Source organism: Geotrypetes seraphini, chromosome 11 (assembly GCF_902459505.1).
Source record: "Geotrypetes seraphini chromosome 11, aGeoSer1.1, whole genome shotgun sequence".
NCBI lineage: Eukaryota > Metazoa > Chordata > Amphibia > Gymnophiona > Dermophiidae > Geotrypetes > Geotrypetes seraphini.
In genome coordinates this window covers 81,555,433-81,579,801 of record NC_047094.1, presented here as the reverse complement: position 1 = coordinate 81,579,801, position 24,369 = coordinate 81,555,433, and the positions used below count along the sequence as shown (strand labels likewise).

Genomic DNA, 24,369 nt, shown 5'->3' with positions numbered 1-24,369 from the left:
CTCTGGAAAGATTGGAAGAGACCATCCACCAACGGAGAGCCTTCTTCAAGGAAGGAGTGACTGTTATTTGTTGAGAAAGTGGATCGCAAACCTGCGTCCATTGAGATGTCAGGGTCCACTGAGGAATTCTGAGGTGAAGTCTGGCAAAAGGAGTCACGTGTACTATGGAGGCCATGTGACCCAGAAGTACCATCATATGTCTCGCTGAGATGGAAGTGCGGGAAGACACTGTATGACAGAGTTGAAGAAGAGCTTCCAGACGTTGTTGTGGAAGGAATGCTCTGAGTTGGGCAGTGTCCAGAACAGCTCCAATGAATTGTAGATTCTGAGAGGGCTGAAGTTGAGACTTGGGAAAGTTGATTTCGAATCCCAAACTCTGTAGGAACCAGGTAGTCCGTTGGGTCACTACAATAACCTCTTGAGATGTGGAATCTTTGATGAGCCAATCGTCGAGGTAGGAAAAAACCTGAAGACCATGGTTTCGGAGAGCTGCCGCTACCACTACCAGGCACTTGGTGAACACTCTGGGAGACGAAGCCAGGCCGAAGGGTAGTACTCTGTATTAATAATGCAGATTCCCCACCCGAAAACTGAGGTATTGGCGGGAGGCCGGATGAATGGGGATATGAGTGTAGGCCTCCTTGAGATCCAGAGAGCATAACCAGTCGTTCTGCTCGAGAAGGGGATAAAGAGATGCCAGGGACAACATTCAAAACTTTTCTTTGACTAAAAATTTGTTGCGAGCCCTGAGATCCAGAATGGGCCGCAGATCGCCCATCTTCTTCGGAACAAGCAAGTAACGGGAGTAAAACCCCCTGTTCTGCTGTTCCAAGGGAACTGGTTCGATGGCATGGAGAGAAAGCAGAGCTTGAACTTCCTGAAGAAGAAGGGCGGTCTGGGATGGATTGGAAGCATACTTTCTTGGAGGAAGCTCTGGTGAAACCTGAGTGAAATGAAGAGAGTATCCTTCTCTGATGAAGGTAAGTACCCAGAGGTCGAATGTAATTATCGTCCATCGGTTGTAAAAATGATGGAGACAACCTCCTATAGGGGGAAAAGGAGACAGAGACAGAACGGTGGAGTTTATGCTCTGTTGTAAACAGTCAAAAAGGCTGAGAAGCCTTAGGTGCAGCAGAAGGTTGGGGTTTTTGTTGCTTTTGAGGTTGCTGTTTTTTCAGAGGAGGGCGAGTATAAGGAGCCGGCTTTGGAGCAAAATGCCTTTGATAGATAAGAGCAGGGCATGCAGGCTTGGCAGGAGCTGGCTTTGGCTTAGGTCTGACTATAGAAGCAAATGATTTTTCATGGTCAGATAATTTCTTGGTGGCTGCCTCGATGGATTCATCAAAGAGGTCGTTGCCCTCACAAGGAATGTTAGCCAAGCGGTCTTGAAGCTTAGAGTACATGTCAATGGTACGAAGCCAGGCAAGACGACGCATAGCTACAGAGCAAGCAGCCGCTCGGGCAGATAACTCGAAGGCATCATAAGATGATTGGAGGAGATGCAGACGTAATTGAGATAAAGAAGCAATGACTTCCTGAAACTCAAAATGCATTTGGTTATCCAAATAATTCAAAAACTTTGGTAGAAGAGAAATAAGGAATTCAAAGTAAGTGATGAATTGAAAATTATAATTGAGGACTTCAGAGGACATCATAGCATTCTGGTATATGCGACATCCGAATTTGTTCATAGTTTTCCCTTCCCTTCCAGGAGGGACAGTGGCGTAAACCTTGGAAGGATGGGACCTTTTCAAGGAGGACTCGGCGAGCAGGGATTGATGAGATAACTGAGAGTTGTCAAACCCTTTGCGATGCACAATCTTATATCTAGAGTCCAATTTGCCTGGAACAGCCGGTATGGAAAAAGGTGTTTCCATGCAACGACCAAAAGTCTGATTTAAAAGCTTATGAAGTGGAAGCTTAAGAGACTCTGCCGGAGGTTGAGGAAGATGCATGACTTCAAGATACTCCTTAGAAAATTTGGAGCCAGTATCCAATTGAATATCCAAATCTACAGCCATCTGTCGCAGGAAAGACGAGAAAGATAGCTGATCTGCCAATGCTTTGCCTCGAGAAGGACTCGAGGATGTCGAGGCAGCCTGTGTCGAAGATGAAGCTTGGGCAGGGAAAAAGGCATCAAAGGAACCCGGTGACTTGGACGAGGCAATCGAGACCGGGACATTCTCGAGGTCTGGCATCGGAGACCTCGAGCGAGGAGTCGGTGGTCTGGTCGAGGTTGGAGTAGATCGAGGCTTCGGGGAAGATGGTCTGTCGTGAGAAGAAGAACTATGCCTGGAAGGATGCCTCGATGAAGGCCTCGAATGTCAGTGAGAACTGTGTCTGGAACCAGATCTCGAGGATCGAGGAGACTTCGCCTCGGAGACGTGGGCAACCGATGCCGATGTATAGGACTAGAGGCTGTAGATCAAAGCTTCAGAGGCTTGGTGGAGGAACCTCGATGCACTCTCAAAGACTCTCAAAGAGTGTGAGGATTCTCGTCGAGGCACTCACAAAGAATCTGCTTCTTGCTTTACGTGCTTGGATGCCAGACCAGAAAGTCGCAGAGATTCTGCTCCCTGCAAAGAGTGTGTAAGTTCAGACTGGGGCAAAGGAAGCGGCTCGACCTCGCGGGAGTCTGCTGAATGCCCAGGCTGGATAAGAGGAAGCAGTTTGGGTCCCATGTTAGTAAGGAACTAAATAAACTGCTTCTGTAACATGGTCTGGAAAGAAGCCGGCAAGGATGGATCTGCATCTGAAACCGGACCAGCTGCTTTGGCTGGAGGTTCCTTCGAGGTAGTATGAGTGTGTTTCGACCTGGGAGTCTTAGACACTTTAATCACCACTGGCGGAACCGACTGTTGAGTTATCTGACCTGAGGAAACAGGGTAAGTTACAGCAGCTGACATCGAAGCAAGAGCCGCTGCAAACGACGAAGGTCTGATGAGGCTCGAGGTGGAAGCAGTAGGCGCAGGAGCCTCGGTGGGAGTCGAGGCCGAAGACGCCTTTGAAGTTGAGGGATCTGTAGAACACTCCATCTCGAAGAGCTTGTCCACCAAAATGCAATGACGCTTAAAAGCATGAGGCTGAAGTGTTTGGCAAGGCAGGCACGACCTAGGATAATGTTTCAGCCCAAGGCACTTGAGGCAGTGTCTGTGAGGGTCTGTAAGAGAGATCGCATGCTGACACTTGCTACACCTCTTGAAGCCCGTGGCAGGCCTTGACATAGAAGGAAAAATAGCCCCCACAAAATCGAAGCCCTCGGGCTGCGGCCGAGCGGCCTGTTCCAGAAAACGAACGGAAGAAGAAAAAAATTTTTTCTTTTAGTCCTGCTTGTATTGAAATGTTTTGTCTTGGCTGTACAATGCTTTTCTGCTTAATAAAAATTATTTCAAACAAAAAAAAAAAAAAAAAAAATAAAAGAAATAAACTAAAAACAGCGAATCGTGAGGAAAAAACCCATAAACCGCGGTTGAGAGAAGACACAAAGGAATAAAGTTAAAACGCAGAGAATCAAAGATGGACTTCTCGTCTCCACAGAAAACTGAGAACTGAGGAGACACGCCCTGTGCTGGGGGGAAGGCACTCGCGCATGCGCGGGCGGGCGACTCGAAACTTCGAGTTTCTTCAAGCTTGTGAGGCGTCCGCATCTGGGTTCCGTCGATGATGTCACCCATATGTAAGAATACCTGCCTGCTTGTCCTGGGATAAAGCTAGTTACACCCTCTGGGAGTAGCTAAACACTCTGGGAAACTGAGTTCACAAAGCACACTTTGCTTACACATTTAACAACAAACACTCATATACAGTGGAACCTTGGTTTATGAGCATAATTTGTTCCAGAAGCATGTTCGTAAACCAAATTACTCATATATCAAAGCGAGTTTCCCTATAGAAAGTAAAGGGAAACTCGCTTGATTGGTTCCCCCACCCCCTGAGGCCGCTGGTGCTGCTTCACCTCACCCCATCACATCCCATAAAGACCCTCCCACCCCTGAGGCCACTGGCATGCTTCCACCATCCCGAGAACCGGCATCATCCCCCCCCCCCACCGCCAGCAAATGCCCGCCCACCCAACAAGTCCATACCCCGTTCTGGCACCGGCACGCAGTACCAACTCGCAGGACGTACCAGTGCCAGATCGGGGTAAGGACTTGTGGTTGGATGGGCAGGTGATGCTGATTCACGGGGGTGTGTGTGCATTTGCGAACGGGGGGATGCAGTTTCACGGGGGGGGGGGGGGCACTCGCAAATCGAGTCAATGCTCGGTTTGCGACGCAGAATTTGCTTGAGTGTTTTGCTCATCTTGCAAAACACTTGCAAACCGCTAAACTCGCAAACCGAGGATTGACTGTACTTGTTTTATACAAGAAACTGAGAACTGCCCACATAAAATGGGGACAGAATATTAACATATGAGTGATTTAGGAAAAATCTTTTCAAATTTAGGCTAAACAGTATATATTTATGCAAATATATTTCTACTTTGTCCATTTATGGAAGTGATTATAAATGTTTCAGAATATATTAGTCAAGTTATAAGCAAAGTTAGCGATTGGGCTAGGAAAATCTTTTTTTAAAATTTAATACAGCTAAGACAAAGCTTATTGGTTTTGGAAATTATGAGAGTATCTGTATGAATGAAATGAAGTTAATATCTAGTGGTTTTGAGAATAGATAATACATCTAGAATCTTAGATGTAATCCTGGATTCTGATTTAGAATTAAAATCATATGAGAATGCTCTCAAAAAAATATTTTTCCATCTTTAACAACTGAGAGTTATAAGATCTATCTTGTCAAAATCCAGTTTTTGAGTACTTTGTCAATCAATAGTATTGCCATATTTGGATTACTGCAATTCTATCTACTATGGAGCATTTGAAAAGGTTCAAACTAAACAGATTACAGTTGTTTCAAAATAAAGCTGCTAGACTAATCTTTTTGGTTAGAAAATCTGAAAGGGCTTCATCTCTTTTCGCAAATTGCACTGGCTTCCAATTAGATATAGGAATAAGTTTAAGGTATCTTCTACGTTTCTACAAGCAAGTCTGCTTGCGAGGCTGTCCACATCTGGGCTCCGTGGATGACGTCACCCATATGTGAGAATAGGCTGCTTGCTTGTCCTGGGATAATAAAAAGTTACAAATAAATAAAACTGTGTAGTGTTCAAAGAGCAGGGTTCTGAGAAGAGAGGATCAGGTTGGAGGGATGGAAGTGGCAGAAGAGGTGAAACTAGGATGAAAAATAATCAAGAGCAAGCAAAGAAAAGTATTTTCAGATTTTTGAGGCATAATTTGAATTTATCAGATGTTCAGGGCAGGATTAATTTGTCGAGGGACCCTAGGCACACAAGTACACTGGGCCCCCTTCCCTGCCCCACCCCATCATGCACCCAGGCGGAAATAGGAAGCTGCATCAGAGGGAAGCTTTGGGCAAGCAGCACCACTTGCACAATTACAGTTCCTGTTGCCTTTCTTACTCGCGTTGCTGGCTTGTCTTACTTTCTGTCGATGGGGGGGGGGGCTGCGTTGTCGATTGGGCGGGGGCTGCCTTGTCGATTGGGCTGAGGCCCATGTTGCCGATCGGGGGGGGGGGCCTGCGTTGCCGATCGATGCTGGAGGGGCCCATCGCCGTTTGGAAAAAACAATGTTGATGCCCTCCTTCATCAGGCCCCCCCTGACCATTTCAGGCCCTAGGCATGTGCCTACTTGGCCTATTGATTAATCCTGCCCTGCAGATGTTTCTCACATTTGAGCGATCCCAAGAATCACTGGGTAGTAATGTATTTTTTTGCTAATTGAGATGGATCTGTTTTGGGTATCTGTTCTTTTCTTCCAACCTTACAATCACAGGGATAAATAAGATAGTTCATTAGAAGGATGGGGAAATGCTGATTTCCAGTATCCTCTCTGTATTTTCTTTATGCGATTATGGACAATTTTCCTGACATATGTTAACGCTTTCCTGGTTCTCCTGACCTGTATATGTTTTCTGCTGCTTTTGTATGTTCTTATTGAAAAAATTTAATAAATAGTTTGAATGTAGAAGGATGGGGAAAGGGAAATTGGGCTAGATGGACCACTGGTCTAACTCAGTAAGGCTATTTTTATGTTCTTATGCTAAGGAAGCATGAAATTCCATGAACCGGAAATCTCCTTTTTAAAACTTACTTTCTCTTAGCCCCTCTCAATGCCAACGGCGGAGAAACAACAAACCCCGCAGAAATCTTGCACCTCTTCAAGGAGAAGAAAAATGCATTTATTTCCTAAAAACGAACGGAGACTAGGGAAGCTAAACTAGAACATAGGGCGAGGTCTGCAGCGGTCAAAACGGCAGTCAGGGAGGCCAAACTTCGAGTGGAAGAGACTCTGGCAAAGAACATGAAGAAAGGGGACAAATCCTTCTTCAGGCATATTAGTGATAGGAAAAAGAACACAGACGGGATAGTACACCTTAGAAAACCAGATGGGAACTGCGCAGAATCAGATTCCGATAAAGCAGAACTACTGAATGAATACTTCTGCTCGGTTTTCACCTGCGAGGCACCGGGGCACGGTCCGCAGTTGCAGGCAAGGCCCAGCGTGGAAGACCTGTTTCAGAATTTCGAGTTCACACCTGGCGACGTCTACTACGAACTGGCAAGACTCAAGGTGAACAAAGACATGGGACCGGACAATCTATACCCCAGGATGTCCTGGCAGAACCGCTATCAGGACTCTTCAATCTCTCCCTAAGTTCGGGGAGAGTCCCCATAGACTGAAAAACAGCTAACGTTGTTCCACTGCACAAAAAGGGTTACAGGGCAGAGGCTGCAAACTATAGACCGGTGAGTCTCACATCAATAGTATGCAAACTCATGGAAATACTAATCAAACGTAAATTAGACGCAATCTTGGATGAGGAGAATCTACGGGATCCCAGTCAACACGGATTCACCAAGGGTAGGTCCTGCCAATCCAATCTCATCAGCTTCTTTGACTGGGTAACAAAACAGCTAGACTTGGGAGAATCCGTGGACGTCGTATACCTAGACTTCAGCAAAGCTTTTGATAGTGTCCCGCATCGCAGGCTGTTGAGCAAGATGAAATCAATGGGGCTGGGAGAAACACTAACTACATGGGTCAATGACTGGCTGAGTGGCAGACTTCAGAGGGCGGTAGTTAATGGTACCCTCTCTAAAACATCAGAGGTGATCAGTGGAGTACCGCAGGGCTCAGTCTTGGGCCCGCTCCTTTTCAACATATTCATAGGGGACCTAACTCAGGGGCTTCAAGGGAAGATAATGTTATTCGCTGACGACGCCAAACTATGCAATATAGTGAGAGACAGCAATTCACCCGATAGTATGATACAGGACCTACATTTGTTGGAGCTTTGGTCCTCGACCTGGCAGCTGGGCTTCAACGCTAAGAAATGCAAGATCATGCACCTCGGCAGCAGAAATCCGTGCAGAACTTACACCTTGAATGGTGAGACCTTAGCTAGAACTTCGACAGAGCGAGACTTGGGAGTGATCATCAGCGCAGACATGAAAACTGCTGATCATGTGGAGAAGGCTTCATCTAAGGCAAGACAGTTGTTAGGTTGCATCCGCAGGAGTTTCGTCAGCCGGAAGTCATAATGCCATTATAAAGAACCATGGTGAGACCTCATTTGGAATACTGTGTGCAATTCTGGAGGCCACACTACTGAAAAGATGTGCTGAGAGTAGAGTCGGTGCAACGGATGGCCACCAGGTTGGTCTCGGGGTTCAAGGATCTATCGTATGAGGAAAGGCTGAAAAATTTGCGGCTGTACTCACTCGAGGAACATAGGGAGAGAGGAGACATGATCGAGACGTTTAAGTATATTACCGGCCGTATCGAGATGGAAGAAGAGATTCTCTTTCTCAAAGGACCCTCAGCCACAAGAGGGCATCCGCTCAAACTCAGGGGCGGGAAATTTCATGGCGACACTAGGAAATATTTCTTCACCGAGAGAGTGGTTGATCCTTGGAACGAGCTCCCGGTGTAGGTGATCGAGGCAAACAGCGTGCAAGAATTTAAGAGCAAATGGGATGCCCATGTGGGATCCCTTAGAGGGTTAAGTCAAGGGAACCTGTCACCAGGAGTAGGATCCCTAGGATAGTAGACTTGGGGGTGGGTCAGTAGAGTGGGCAGACCTGATGGGCTAAGGCCCTTATCTGCCGTCATCTTCTATGTTTCTATGGTCAGGAATTGAACTGAAGGGGAATGAAGAGTATCACTGTTCCAATTCCTGACAAAAATTAAAATGATTATTTCCCATTAAACCTCACAGGAGAGAGAAATGAGCACTAGACTATGTGAGCATAAAGTATAACAGCAGCAGCAGTAGGAAGAGGTTGCAAGAGATCATCGACAAAGTTGGAGGGAGTGGGAGAAGGGACATATTGTCTCACAAACATTGTATGTGGCTCCCTGCCATATCCTCATGTTTAATTGCTACTGTAAATCCTTGTTCTTAGCTCTTAGTAAAACTCTGTAGCTATCTCCTACATCTCAACTCTGCTTCCTGAGCTGGATGATTGTCCTTGGTCACTGGAGCACTATCATGTAGGCAGTCCAAACATAATGGCTTAGTATGAGTGCATATTTCTATGCCCTGGGCTGCTGGAATATGTTCTCACTTGACATGTAATCATCTCTGAGGTTTCAAACTGTGATCTTTGCTAGGCTTCCAGAACTCAGGGTAAGTATTTAGGCAGCTGACCTGTACAATTTTTACTCCAAAATAACTGTTAATCAATAGCTGTTAATCACTAGGTCTTAACTCTGTTTATTCCACTCAAGTTGTACCATCTTTTAATCATTGTAAACCGCATAGAAACATAGAAATAGACGGCAGATAAGGGCCACGGCCCATCTAGTCTACCCACCCCAATGACCCTCCCCCCTACCTTTCTCTGTGAATAGATCCCACGTGTCTATCCCATTTGGCCTTAAAATCAGGCACGCTGCTGGCCTCAATAACCTGAAGTGGAAGACTATTCCAGCGATCAACCACCCTTTCAGTGAAAAAGAATTTCCTGGTGTCCCCGTGCAGATTCCCGCCCCTGATTTTCCACGGATGCCCCCTTGTTGCCGCGGGACCCTTGAAAAAGAAGATATCTTCTTCCACCTCGATGCGGCCCCTGAGATACTTGAATGTCTCGATCATGTCACCCCTCTCTCTGCGTTCCTCGAGTGAGTACAGCTGCAACTTATCCAGCCGTTCCTCGTACGGGAGATCCTTGAGTCCCGAGACCATCCGGGTGGCCATTCTCTGGACCGACTCCAGTCTCAGCACATCCTTACGGTAATGTGGCCTCCAGAATTGCACACAGTATTCCAGGTGGGGCCTCACCATGGATCTATACAATGGCATAATGATTTCAGGCTTACGGCTGACGAAACTCCTGCGTATGCAACCTATGATTTGCCTTGCCTTGGATGAAGCTTGCTCCACTTGATTGGCAGTCTTCATGTTCTCACTGACGATCACCCCTAAGTCTCATTCTGCTTCAGTTCTTGTTAGGATCTCGCCATTAAGGGTGTAAGTCTTGCATGGATTTTGGCTGCCCAGGTGCATGACTTTGCATTTTTTGGCATTGAAGCTGAGTTGCCAGGACCTAGACCAGCGCTCCAGTAGGAGTAGGTCGTGCATCATGTTGTCGGACATTGAATTTATGTCTGTTGCGCTTTTGCCCACTACATTGCTTAGTTTGGCGCCATCGGCGAATAATGTTATTTTACCTCGCAGCCCTTCTGCCAAGTCTCTTATAAAGATGTTGAATAGGATCGGGCCCAGGACCGAGCCCTGCGGCACTCCACTGATTACGTCTGTCATTTCGGAGGGGGTGCCGTTCACCACTACCCTCTGAAGCCTACCTCCAAGCCAGTTCCCAACCCATTTCGTCAATGTGTCGCCCAATCCTATAGAACTCATCTTGCTCAGCAACCTGCGGTGTGGTACGCTATCGAATGCTTTACTGAAGTCCAGGTATACGATGTCCAGTGACTCCCCAACATCCAGCTTCCTCGTCACCCAGTCAAAGAAGCTGATCAGGTTGGATTGGCAGGATCTCCCCTTAGTAAATCCATGTTGATGGGGATCCCGTAGATTCTCCTCGTTCAGGATCGTATCCAATTGGCGTTTGATTAGAGTTTCCATTAGTTTGCACACTATTGATGTGAGACTCACCGGTCTGTAGTTTGCTGTCTCCATCTTGGAGCCTTTCTTGTGGAGTGGAATGACGTTAGCCGTCTTCCAGTCCAACGGGACGTTACCCATACTAAGGGAGAGATTGAAGAGCGCGGATAGCGGTTCCGCCAAGACATCACACAACTCCCTGAGCACCCTGGGGTGTAGGTTGTCAGGCCCTATTGCCTTGTTAACCTTAAGCTTTGATAGCTCGCAGTAGACACCGCTGGGTGTAAACTCGAAATTACTAAACGGGTCATCTGCGTCAACCCTTGTCTGTAGCTGAGGGCCGAGTTATTATTATTATTACTAGTTTTTAAGCCCGTTACATTAACAGGTGCTAGAATAGATGTGTCTGCCTGTCTTTCTTTACCTCTCTCTCTCCTTGGCCACTTTCTGTCTGCCTTTCTTTCTTTCTTTCTCTCTCTCTCCTTGGCTGTTTTCTGTCTGTCTTTTCTTTGTCTCTCTCTCTTTGGCCGCTGTTTGTCTGTCTTTATTTCTCTCTCTCTCTCTTTGGCCGCTGTCTGTCTTTCTTTCTGACTCTCTCCCTGGCCCCCTGCCTGCCTATCTCTCTCTGTTGCGCCATGCCTGCCTGTCTCTCCGTGGCCCCCTTCTGTCTCCCCCCCTGAGCAAACCAAGATTGCTGCCTGCCCCCCAGCACACCCCTCCCCCCAAAGCAGCCCCCTTTCCCTCTCCCCCTCCACTTCCCTATGCAGCAGCAGACGGCTGCCTCGCAGCACCCGCACCCTGTCCTCTTTGTCCAGGCCGAAGGAGCCGTTGCTCTCGGTGCCGCTCAAACCACCGCGCGCGCTTCAAGTTTCAAGTTTATTAGGTTTTTATATACCGCCTATCAGGGTTATCTAAGCGGTTTTTACAATCAGGTACTCAAACATTTTCCCTCTCTGTCCCGGTGGGCTCACAATCTATCTAACGTACCTGGGGCTATGGAGGATTAAGTGACTTGCCCAGGGTCACAAGGAGCAGCGCGGGGTTTGAACCCGCAACCCCAGGGTGCTGAGGCTGTAGATCCAACCACTGCGCCACACACTCCTCCACTTCACGCCAACGCACAGCACACAGAACGCAAATCGAACATGGCCACGGAAGCACACAGCACGGCGTCAGGGATCACGGCCTCCTAAGTGCGCATTTGCGCTTAGAGTTTTATTATAGAGGATTATTATGTGGCAAAGAAAGCAAGGTTGTTTACCTGTAACAGGTGTTCTCCGTAGACAGCAGGGGAATGCAGTCACACTTGCCCGCCCACTATCCCCTTGTCTTCTCTTTTATAGCTAGAAACGAAACTGACAGGAGATGGGGAGAGGGCTCGTGGAGTAGGGCAATTCTGCACATGCTCAGTAAGCTAGGGGAGAGTACCGATGTCATTAGGCTCAGTCAAAGACTTCACCATCAAGTGTGACTGCATTCCCCTGCTGTCTATGGAGAACACCTGTTACAGGTAAGCAACCCTGCTTTCTCCAGAGACAGGCAGGGGATATGCAGTCCCACTTGATGGTGAGTCCCAAGCTGAAGAAGCGTATGGGAGGTGGAAAATAGTCTATAATGAAAATAGGTTACGCAAAACTGACTGTCCAAAGCGAACATCTTGAGCTAAAACTTTGGTCTAAGCAGTAATATTTGGCAAAAATATGTACAGAGGACCAGGTAGCTGCTTTGCAAATGTCCTGGATTGGAATGGATCTTAAGTTTCCAATTGAAGCAGGGGGCTGTAGCTGAGCTCTTGTGTAGCAAAAATGTATGCAACATGAAATCCACGATGAAATGGCTCTTTTAGTTGCTGGTTGACCACAGGTAAGTGGATTGTAGGAAATGAATAATTGAGAAGATTTCCAAAGATGGGAAGTTGCTTCGAGGTAAAAAAGCAGTGCGCTTCTGCAATTCAAGGAATGAAGTCTTTCCTCTGCCTCAGAGTCATGTGGCGTTGGGAAAAAGGAAGGCAAAGTGATGGTTTGGGTAAGATGGAAATCTGAAACCACCTTAGGCAGGAACGTAGGATGAGTCCATAGCTGCACCTTGTTTGGAAAAAATTCTAAGTACAGATAATAGGTGACTAAGGCTTGAAGCTCACTTACTCTTCTAGCTGACGTGAGTGCTACAAGGAAAACATTATTTAGGAAAGAAAAGTGAGAGGCAGAACCCAGTGGTTCAAAGCACTCTGTCATAGAAGTCTGCATGGGAACGGGGATCGCGGGGATCCCCCCGGACCCAAGAGACTCCCACGGGGAACCCCCTCTAGCCCACAGGACTCCCACGGGGATGGAAGGCTTTGGAAGCAGGGTTCGACTTACTGAGGCCAATTCCAACGCAGCTAAGAAACCAGTCCGGCGCCATGGTGGAAACAGCCATGCTGAGCAGTGAGCTCAGCATGCACACAGAGCCTTGCTAATTGATCCTGTGGTGGGAACAGCAAGCAAGGCTCTCAGCTGTTTACGTGCTGAGCTCACTGCTCAACATGTACACAGCTGAGAGCCTTGCTTGCTGATTAGTCGACAAGGCTAGAGTGGGAAGACACTTATTTAGTGATCCGTCCAGCACCCCGAAGGCCCTTATACTGTTGAGACTCATCTCGAAATAGAAGAGAGTGACCCGAGGAGGCAGGAGACAAGGAACTGAGCGAATGGAACTGTTGAAGAAAGATCAGAAGAGAAGCTGAAAGCTCGCGACTGGCTGTAGAATGTTTCTGAAGTCAGAAAACAGTGGTCTGCACTCTATGTCTAAAAAATCTGTCTCCTAAGGAGGGAATCTCTGCCAGTCTATCATGAAGATCTTCCCTGAGGCCCCTAGCCATGCCGTGTGCCTGGCGGGTAAACCCACTAGATCCAACTAAGTTGATATGTGATATAAATGATCTTAAGTGATCAGTGGATTCTTGTAGAGCCACATGTAGATAGGGAATCGTCTCAGGCGAAGCTGTACTAAATTGCTGCAACATGGAATGTTGAAACAAGATGTGAAATTTAAGTGCCATGAAATTTGATGAATATCAATATAACAGCGCTTTCGTGATGAACATTTAAGGTGTTAAACTCTTCAGTTATAACATAAAGAGGACATTAAATTCAAATATCCCCCCAAACAGTATCACCTTTCCAGAATCATTTGATCCTCAGAAACACCACTCTGTATTCAATGAGTTTTCACTACACAGAGCTTTATGTGTTCTGTCGTCATGGGATCATTATATTTTTATTCAATATTCAATATTTCATTAAGTGTTTTGTATATTTTGTATATTTAGACGTACTAGTAAATTTTATAAATTTTAATAAATTATTGTTAGTACTTAGCTGTTTTCATTGTGGTTGGAATCAGGGACAGATATCACCAACATGTTTTGCATAACAATGCTTTTTCAAGGTGAAGTTACTTGACAACTGACAGGGGGCCTGGTAGATCTGTAGTGACCAGCGGAGTGAGCAATTGGGAGAGTCCTCACAAAGAGTGGTTGAGAGACTGGAAGGAGTCTCCAGAAGAGCCCTCAGAGAGAGACTTGCTAGGAAGGGCCTGGAAGGAGTAGCCGGAGGGCCCGAAGTCCAGAGGGGGGCTCAGGCTTGATGACTGGCAGTAGGTCTGGTGAAGTATCCAGGACCCGTGGGGACCCAAGAAGCCGGGGAGTAAAGGACCAGCGGTGACCCCACAAGAATAGTCAGAACTGACAAGTGACCAACAGGGGGACCAGTGGCAACCAGCAGAGACCGGTAAATGGCACCAGGAGCCATCTGAGGACCCCCTAGGAAGCAGCCTTTAGGCCCTGTGAGAATTGGCCAACGGTCTGGTGAGTAACTGGCAGAGGGACTGGCAGGACTGGTAGACAGACCGATAATAGTACTGGAAGCTGCCAGAAGATCCAGAGGGCCAATGAGGGTCAGGGAGGATCCAGAGAAGATCTGAAGGGCCAGTGAGGGTCAGGGAGGACCTGGCAGAAGGAACCTGGTAAGGTGTTCTAACAGAATATTAACAGTGTTGTGGTTTAGAAGAGCCCAGAAGATGACCAGAAGTACCTCGGGATAATTGTGATGGGTAATGACCACTTGGCCCGAACACATAGAGCTGCAAAAATCTAAAGATACCATTTACAAAAATAAAGAAAATTAAAGAGAAAACCCAAATGAGAAGGCACTACTTACACAAACCGCCCCAAGGTGAGCGAACACCAAAATGCCACCTCTCTGCTCCATGGAAAAACGAAGACTGAGGGACCTGCACTCGTATGTTGGGCAGGCATGCACAGTGTGGTGCTGCTAGAAACTTTTGCAAACTTCTTGCTAGCAAGCATCTGTGTTGGGCTCTGTTGGATAATGTCATCCAGCTGTGAGAATATGAAGGCCTGTTTGTCCTCAGAGAATATGTATTGCACAGTCTATATCTGGAAATGTTTATTATTCCTTGCCATATTCTCCATTGAAGGACTTTTTACAGTTTCAAAAGGATAAAGGGTAAAAACACTCAGACTTACCAAAGTGTGACGCTTCATGTGCTCCCTTCGAGTAAACTTTTTGCCACAGATCTCACAGGGGTATGGTCTTTCTCCAGTGTGGGAGCGCATATGCCGCTTCAGAATACACTGATGCATGGCTGAGAAGCTGCAGTATGGGCACTTAAATTTTTTCCTGATCACGGTGAATTCGTTTACTAGAACAGAAATTATAAAAAGGTTTTACAGAATAGTACTTTTTTTTGCAACATTCTACCTGCAAAATATACTTGTACTATCTATAGAACACCAGGGTTGGCATACATCTTAACTTTCACCAACACTGCTGATTTTGTACAAACATTCATACATTATCAGCTTGCTCAAAAGTATAAAGATGAAAGAGAAAAACTGAGCTCAAGCCTATCCTACAGACCTTCTCCATTAAACCAAAGATACAATATAGGATGAATAACTAGAACCAAAGGCCCAGTAGCTAAATCTTGATTAGCTACAAGGAGATGGCTTAATTGATGGAGGATGAGTACACTCCATACAGTTTAGCAATTAAGCAGCCCTTTTATTAAAGTGTAGCACGTGCTAAGTGTCATGTGGCCCATAGGGATGAAATAAGATGCACAAGGGACTATAATGAAAAATTAAATTTTTACCTTCGATAATCTTCTGTTAGTCCCTGTAGGATTCCATACTCTGTGTTCAATCCCTTCCCATATTCCGGGAGTTACAGAAATCCAAGCACTTTAATGAGCATGTGCTCCTCCTACCTTAGAAAGAGAGTTAGAGCCCTTACATGTTCTGTTATAGTCTGCTCTGCAAACTATAAAAACAAGTAATGAACAGGCAAAAGGCAACACAACCCCCCCCCCCCATTAAAGAACAATGTAGAACTAACCTGCGTTGTATAACGATCACCCACAGGAAACAGCCATTGGTAATATGCATACTCACAGAACTGCAAACTCCCCACAGAATCAGTCGAGAGGCTGGAAGATCTGTAAACTTGTAAGGAGAACAACAGAGGTAGAAAGAAAGCAGGCAATTCTGAACAACTGAGCATACACAGAGAGGGCGGGCCTTACGGAATCCTACAGGGACTAACAGAAAGAAGATTATTGAATGTAAAAACCTAATCTTGCAATCTGTTACATCCCTTCCGGATTTCATGCTCTAGGTGATGTACTAAAGCAACGGCAGCGCCTATGAAGGGACAGAGGAGCCTGCCCCCAACCCCGAGGTTCCAAAAGTGACATCTGAACGAGCTGCCACATTCACTCGGAAAACCAGGTAACGTATGAAGAGAGGACCAAGTAGCTGCCCAGCAAATTTCATCTAGATAAATTGCATGAGACTCCATCCATGAGGCAGCATCACTGCTAGTCAAGTGGGTCTTAAGAGCAACTGGTGACTGCTTGCCGTGTGCGATGTAAGTCATGGAAATGGCCATATGAATCCAACGGGCAATCGAGGTCTAAAAAGCCGGCCTACCTTGCCAAGACAGAGTACCCAGGACAAAGAGATGGTAAGACAGCAGAAAGTCATTAGTCTACTTAAAATAATTGAGCAAGACTATCCTGATGTCCAATTTGCGTAAGATTTGATCTCTCTGCTCTGATCCCATAGAGTGAAACGCAGGCAAATGAACATTTTGGTTGACATGGAAATCAGAAACCACATTCGGCAGAAGAAGTGGTACTGGACAAAGAACCACTCCCATTTCCGTGATCCATAGAAAGGGATCTCTGCACGAAAGAGCACGAAGCTCTGAAATACGCTGTGCTGAGACGATGGCAACCAGAAAAACAGTCTTGACTGTCAAATCTAGAAGTGAAGCATCCTTCTGTGGCTGGAATGAGGCTTCCATAAGGCCCTGCAGAACAATATCAAGATTCCGTGTAGGGAAAGGATGATGCAAGGGAGGTCGCAAACAACACGCCCCTCTCAAAAACCTGGTCAAATCGGGATAAGCAGTAAGCGAACTGGAACGCCTATTTGCTCGGAAGTACAAAAGGCCTGCTACCAGAACCTTAAGGGAGGCCTGCCTGAAGGAAAGCCAGAACCACCAGCATGGGGGATGCTGCTGCGGAGACTACTATAGAGGAAATGTGAGGTCTGGCTCAAGGAACCACCTCCAGATAGGCCACTGCAGAAGATCTAGGAGTTCTCTGATTTGTTTCCGAAGGTTCAGTCTGCGTGGCTCGAGAAGAAACACATGTCCCAGAATGGTGTTGGAGAGAAGGCCCAGATACTCCAAGGCCTGCAACAATGTCAACTAGCTCTTCTTGAAGCTGACAAACCAACCCAAGTGTTGTAGCAGAGACACCACTGTCTCCACCGCTCACTTGCATTCCTGACAAGACGGAGCCCAGATCAACCAGTTGTCAAGTAAGGATGGACCTGGACACCCTGCCTGCAGAGAAAGATTGCTACAACTACCATCACCTTGGTAAAAGTGTGGACTGTTGTCACAAGCCCAAAAGGCAAAGCTACGAACTGGAAATGATGTTGCAGAACAAGGAAATGGAGAAACTTGTGATGCTCCAGGTAGACTGGAATATGGAGGTAAGCCTCCGTGAGATCCAAGGACGCTAAAAACTCCCCGGGAGAGACAGCAGCTATGGCCATTTGCGAGGGTTCCATGCGGAAATGAGGAATCCGCTAGACACGATTGACTGACCAGGTCTCCACTCCTATGAGCCTTTCTTTGGCACGATGAAGTATAAGGAGTAGCAGCCTGAGCCCGATTCAACATCTGGAATGTTTTTTTTTTTGCTCAGATATTCAAGAGAAGCTGCAAGGTAGCACAAACTTTTGACTCCTTTCCTGGCTAACTTGCCGGAGAGTCCAGAAAGATACAGAAGGAGGCAAAAGAAGTCTATCTTGTGTCCCTTGTCACAACCCAGGGTCTCTGATGAGCGCAGACCACCAGGGCTGCGTCAAAATACTGGTTCAGCGTGTCCCCTATAGCTTGGGTTACCCTTCAGGCCTGTCAACGGCTATGCTGTGGTTATACCCCAGTATTCTGGGTAAGGACTTCCCTTTCCAGCAAAAAGAAGGAAACTTCCACCAAAGTTTCAAGTTCTTAGAAAGATTTATTATTCTTGGCCACTGACCAGACTTTGCGTTTAGGTTCAAAGCACCCTGTTTCACACAGAACAATTCCACTGTTTCAAAAATAACACAAGCACAGAATTTCTGCAGTAAACCAATATACAGCTTTTCCTCCAGCAACTGGCCAACAGCCACCTCAGCTGTGGCAATTAGATAAACTTCCAAAAATCTTAACTTCTTTGCCAGCACTATGCCAGGTAAAGACACTGGATACAGAGAGGTACAGTATACCAATACTATCAGGCAGGTTCTCTTAAGGTAGCTAGTAGCAATGCTTAGTTTTAGCAAGTTATTTTGCCCCTTTATACGGGCTTTGCATTCAGGCAGCTTCTCTGCCAAAAGAGTTTAAATAACTCTCTCTGGTGGTAAGTGAAGCAACAGGGTCAAATATAAACTTCAGTCTTACAGTCCAGCAACTTGTAGTCATACAAAGAACAGTTCTGAGGCACAAGCTGTTCCAACATTCAGAACGGCTTCCAGGCACAGCTGTTGCACTGCTCCTAATTAGCTGCCTCCGTTCAAACGTACCTCAGTGCCAAAACCCCAACCAACAAGCCACTACTTGTCCTGTATCGGTAGCATGGAATATTGTTACACCTTGGGTTTTGGCCAGGTACTAGTGAGTTGGATTGGCCACTGTGAGAACGGGTTACTGGGCTTGATGGACCATTGGTCTGACCCAGTAAGGTTATTCTTATGTAAGCAAAAACCAAAGTTTTCCCTGAGCTAGTTTGAAAGTAAAACCTACTAGCTCACAAATGTCTCAGTTCCTAAGCAGTTTTGCTCCTGCCAGAACAAGCCACTTTCTTCCAGGTAAAAATACTCAAAAAACAAAAACATAGTTCAAGGCAATGTCCTCCCCAGAGAGTTAATAGCACAACTCAGCACACTCACTTTTATAGCAGTTGATTTCCATCAGTTCCACAAAAGGTTCTGGTTCATTCCCTGTTGCTTGTAAATCCATGGCTTCCATGTTATTCAACTGTTTCAGGGCTGGGGCAGAATCAACTTCCAGCCTCTCACCGTTTGGCTGGGCACCTCTCTCTCTGATCCTTTCACCGGCTTCCATTTAAGGAGCTCAAAACCACACCTCTTCTGCCTGGCTGGGGGGTGATGAATAAATTCTCTAGCAAACTGCTTACGTATGCCAGAGGTCAGATTTCCCTGCTCCTTTCTTAAAGGAATAGGAAGCATTTCAGGTGAAAGTCTCCTGCCAGGATTTAAAGGCTCTCTACAAGAGTGCAAGCTTTCCTGGCTATTTCAGGGCTAGTCATCGCCTGCATGTTCCAGGGCACTGACCTGGTCAGCTCTCCTGCACTGGGGCTGTCTAACCTTCACATTCTTCATAGGAACAAAACCCCTGCTGGCAATGGGTTTGTCCCGTATGATGTCCAACACCCATTGATCCAAACATATTCAAGCCCACTCCTGGTAAAATGGAGAGTCGGCTCCCTGACTTCTGACGTCACTGGGGCTTTTAAAGGACAGCAGCAGCACGGGAGCCAGATGCCTGAGGACATCTGGAATTGGAATTGTCCTGGGAATATCTCTGGGAGGAAGAGCCCAAGGATCTCAAGACCCATTCTGCAGGAGGGACAAAAAATACTACAGTCCCCTCCTGAAGTCCAGCGAGATTTGTTCACAGGGAGAGATTTAGGGCAGTGATCAGCAACACTGGCCATGAGGTCATCCAGATCCTTCCCAAAAAGAAGCTGATGCTAGAAAAGAAGTCTGCTGAACCTGGCCTTGGAGGCAGATGGATCCAAAGAGGCTGGTGTGCTGACATGTAAGCTCAGACCTTACTGAGAACGCTGATGAGAATACAAGAGCTTCTACCATAAAACCCACACCTATCACTAGCTGGGGACAGACATCCCCCTCCAAAAGGTACCCGGCACAATCTCATGCAATAAGCACACGCCACAAATAAGACTGTTGCCACAGCCTTGATACTTGAAGAAACCACCTCAAAAAGCTCTTCCAAGAGAATATCCACACTGCGATCTACGGAGTCTTTATACATTACACCATCATTAGGGAGTGTTGTGCACCTAGTAACCTGCATCATGGCAGAATCCACCTTGGGCTACTCAAAAAGCTGCTGAAAATCAGAAGCCAGTGGACAAAGCTTAGCCATAGCTTTAGAGAGCCAGAAAGAGCTGGCTGGGATACCCCACTGTTCAGTCACCAGACCGAGAAGCTGCGGATGAGACAGAAAAAAGGGAGAGCACATAACAGTTCATGACAAATACTGAGACATAGAATGTTGAGAGTCCAAGTTAAGCTCTTTCAGGGAATCAGCAATGAAATGGTAGACAGAGAGAGACTGAAAAAGTGTGTGGATGAGGTGGTCTCCGGACTCTCTGAGACATCGTGCTGACTAGCCCCTGGCAAGGGTACCAGCTGGATCAAAAATAGAAACAGTGGAGACAGGATAGGCATAATATCCATATGGCAAACAATGCAGTCCAGATCAGACATAGCTGGATGAGAGGACTCCTTCACAGGGACCTCTGGCACCAGAATGACTGGTCTGAAGAAAGGCAATGCACCCGCTGGCTGTGTCAAATTAGCTGGGTCTGAAGTATCCCTCTCCAAAGGAGCAAAATTAAATCTGAAGAAAATTCACACTCTGTGGCCAATGTTCCCTCTAAGCTGAGCGCATGAGCGATCGCTCACTATTTTCAGTGGCGTCGCTCATACTTTATCTCGTGTCGCTCAATCGAGGGCGGGCGGAGGTGAGAGGAAGCGGCGTCAGCGGTCTGCCCTGCTCACCTTAGTGTATTTTAAGTTGAAAGATGCAGCGGCGGCTCCTCTCAAGATCCCCGACTGCATCGGACTTCCAACGCAGGTGGGGATTCGTGAGAGGAGCCGCTGCCAGTACCAAGGGGGGGGGGAGGCGGTCTGCCCTGGGTGCAGCCTTAGGGGGGGGTGCACAGCCAGCCAGGTCCGGATCTGACCGGCTGTGCACCTCCCCTAAGGCTGCCATTGGAGAGGCAATCGCTGCCTGGTTGGGCGGAACTTCCTCTCCGACGGCAGAATTGACGTCAGGGGAATGCTGGCCGGCCCGACGGTGGGAAGCAGAGAGATTCTTGGGGCAGCCGCGGCGGTGGCTTTGGGGCCTCTTTCCCCCGATGGTGGCAGCAGTGGCTTTGTGGAGGGTAGGGAGAAAGAAAGAAAGAAAGGTGGCAGGCAGGGAGACAGAAGGGAAACAGAAAAAAAGAAAGGGGGCATCAAGAGAGAAAAAAAGAAAAAAAGGGCAGGGAGAGAGGAAGAAAAAGTTAGGGGAGGGAATGAGGTCTGGAGGAGAGGAAGCATACAGGCTGAAAGAAGGGAAGAAAGATTGGATGCACAGTCAGAAGATGAAAGTGCAACCAGAGACTCATTAAATCACCAGACAAGGTAGGAAAAATGATTTTATTTTAAATTTAGTGATCAAAATATGTCTGAGTTTATATATGCTGTCTATATTTTGCACTATGGCTCCCTTTTACTAAACCGCAGTAGAGGTTTTTAGCACAGGGAGCCTATGAGCGTCGAGAGCAGCGCTGGGCATTTAGCGTAGTTCCCTGCGCTAAAAACTGCTATTGTGGTTTAATAAAAAGGAAGGGGGGGTATATTTGTCTATTTTTGTATGGTTGTTACTGAGGTGACAATGATTAGAATCATCTGCCTTGACCTCTTTGAAAAAAAACCAGAATAGGAATGATAATGAACATTTTCTCAGCGTATAGTGTGCTTTTTGTTTTTTAATTTTATTGTTGGTAGATCATTTTGACTTGGTCATTTTAAAGTAGCTCGCAAGCCCAAAATGTTTGGGCACCCCTGAGCTAGAGCGTTGAAGCTGTGTATTTCTATTTTATCCCCCCTTTTACAAAACTGTGGAGCGTTTTTTAGCACCAGCCGTGGTGGTAGCAGCTCTGATGCTCAGAATTCTACGAGCATCAGAGCTGTTACCACTGTGGCTAAAATCCACACTACAGTTTTGTAAAAGGGGGGGGGGGGGGTTAGTTTGTGATGACATATTCCATACTAGGCGAAGGTGTTTTCTGTGTTCTGTGTGTTCGAAAGACATGGTTTTCTGTTAGGATTGACGGTGTAGGATTGATCTGTGCTGGTCTGGCTTGTTTAGTTTTACAATGGGTAAAGTTTTACAATATGTAAGATGCTGCCTTTTCCTATGTACTCATGTGTGACGTGTGGCTTGTTACTAAAAATCATGTTTTTCGTACAGAGGGGGGGGGGGAGAGGTGCAAAAAAATGATGGGCCCCGGGTGTTACATATGCTAGGTAAACCACTGTATGTAAAGATACCAGAAAGCTGGTGAAGCAAAAACTTTAAGTAAATTGTTATTCTTCAAGTTTTGAGTATTTAACCCTCCCACAATCTCACGGGCACTCGTCCTCCGCGCCTGCTCATAAATTTGTGGAGTATGTAACTTGTCGCTCATGCATATTTTTTTTTGCACACACCTCATCAATCCTTAGAGGGAACATTGTCTGTGGCCACTGCTGGGTCTCACTGAGTCTCCCACGCCAAAACAAAGGAGTCCCCAGACTTGGTATGTAGACGTTTGGCATCAATGTCTAGAAAGGTCCCTGGTTGAAACCTTTTGCCCATAACACGGACCCAAACCAGCTCCCCTGCCCTGGAGGACCCAGAGGAGGTGAATCCCGAAGCTCCTGCCCCCTCCCCCAGTGTGCAGTGGCACGCAGTACACAGATGCTGTTCCAGCGCCAATCTGACATAATCCACATAAGTAGTCAACAGATTAGGGGCTGAGGAGTTCATCCTAATCGATTTTCAACAAAATCAAGCAGTTTTGAGGCAGAAATCAAGCTTAGGAAAAAATTTAGATAAAAATCCAAGATGGCGCCTGGAGCCAAAAACAGTAAAAATAAGCACTTTTCAAAACTAAAAATAGTGATTTGGGGTTTGGGGAAGTGGAAGACCTGAACCCTACCCTCAGAAACTCTCAAAAATGAATTTTACAGAGTTCCACAGACCATCCCTGAAGCTCCTTTAGGAAATAATGAAGGTGTACAGTCTCTGAAGTGCTTGCCTGCCAGCTCTGTATACTGCAGCTGAATAGAAGAAAAGGATTTTTTGCCTCAGAACTGCTCCAAAATGACCAGACTTGAAGATCTTCGGACTGCCAGTAAGACGGACTCTGAGTGTAACCTCCACCCTCACAGAACCTCTCCACATGACCGGGGGTGGGAAATGCAGCCTGCACCCTGAAACCCGGAGGGACTTTTTTACACTGGACACATACAGCCTGTGTTTAAACCCCTCACCACGTCAGTGGGCAAGCAAGCTCCCAGGAGAATGGACCCAGAGTCTGAGAAGGGTGGTACACAGCAGGCTGGCTCCACAGGTCCACCGAAGTTTCTCTGTGAAGCAGCAGTTCAACTCCACAGGATGGTGTCTTTTCCTCTGACAGAGGACACTGCAAGGGGTCTCACAGCACTGGAGCCACTGAAAAAACCAAATTTTAAAGTGACCAAAATAAGAAAAAGAAGAACAGATCAGAAAACTTCTGCACAGATTGCTTGCAGAAACTGAAACTGCAGCGGGCTCTAACTCTCTCTCTAAGGTAGGAGGAGCACATGCTCAGAAAAGTGTTTAGATTTCTGCAACTCCCATATTGTAGGAAGGGATTGAACGCCTAGAATATGGAATTTGGAAGGGATATAACAGAAATGCCTTGCTGGTAGTCTGCATTTTCCAGCTTGCACCATTCCATAACTGTCTTAAAGACAATGCAAAGAATATATGGAAACAAACTTAGCTACTATCAGGGCTGTAGAGTCAGCATCGTGGAACTGATGTCAGTAAAAATTTACCTCCTCCAGCTTCAAAATGAAAAACAACATAATACAGTAGACTAACTGGAACTCAAGCAACCAGCATAAAAAAGGTCTAAGAAATACTGTAATACTTTAAATAAAAATGAAAATAAAATCAATTTCTAGTGGAAATGTTAAGTGTAAACTTGGTACGCCATACCTTAGTACACCCATGCTTTGCCTACCACATGTCCAGTAGTTTGTCTGGAACAGTTTATGGTATGGCATAGTATGGGGTATATAGCATTAGTTAGGCCTATTTTTAATAGTAACTCTCAAGCAACCAGAAACTACATTTATCTGGCTTCTATCAATCCACTTGGGTGCCGGTTAACAGTCTACTGTTTACAGTAAATTTATCATTTAATACTTTGTACTGAATTTAAAGCCTAATATCATGTCAGAGTCGGACAGCAGAAAAAATAGAATCAGAGTCAAAGTTGAAGGTGTGATGTACTAACTCCAGAGCCCTAGCTATCAGAATTTTCTTCCTACTTTTCTTATACAGATCAAAATTTTTACATATACTCCTCCATTACTAAAACCAATGGATCTTTTACATAAATGCATTCTGTGTTTGTGCTGCTAAGTCACAATAAATTACCTTAAAACTTCCAACACGAAAGGTACCAGCAAGCACAGCAAGCTCCTCAATGCCATGCACTTAGCATCAAGTCTATAACAGCATCTGGGCACCAAGATTTCATTATGAAATGTGTGTAAGTTGGCATTGGCACACCTAACGTTGGCATTGG

At 46.3% G+C, this 24,369-nt stretch overlaps 1 protein-coding gene across 3 annotated transcripts in view; it reads right to left on the bottom strand.

The window, feature by feature from the left end:
- The window catches only part of ZBTB46 (zinc finger and BTB domain containing 46), a 458,767-nt gene that overhangs the window by 29,052 nt on the left and 405,346 nt on the right, over positions 1 to 24,369 (bottom strand). For 2 of the 3 annotated variants that reach the window (XM_033963290.1, XM_033963291.1), the window contains exon 4: positions 14,678 to 14,853. In XM_033963290.1, coding sequence (XP_033819181.1) covers positions 14,678 to 14,853 — 176 coding nt within the window. Of the gene's footprint in view, positions 1 to 14,677; positions 14,854 to 24,369 lie in introns of those variants that run through there. The other variant, XR_004541092.1, reaches the window with a different exon arrangement.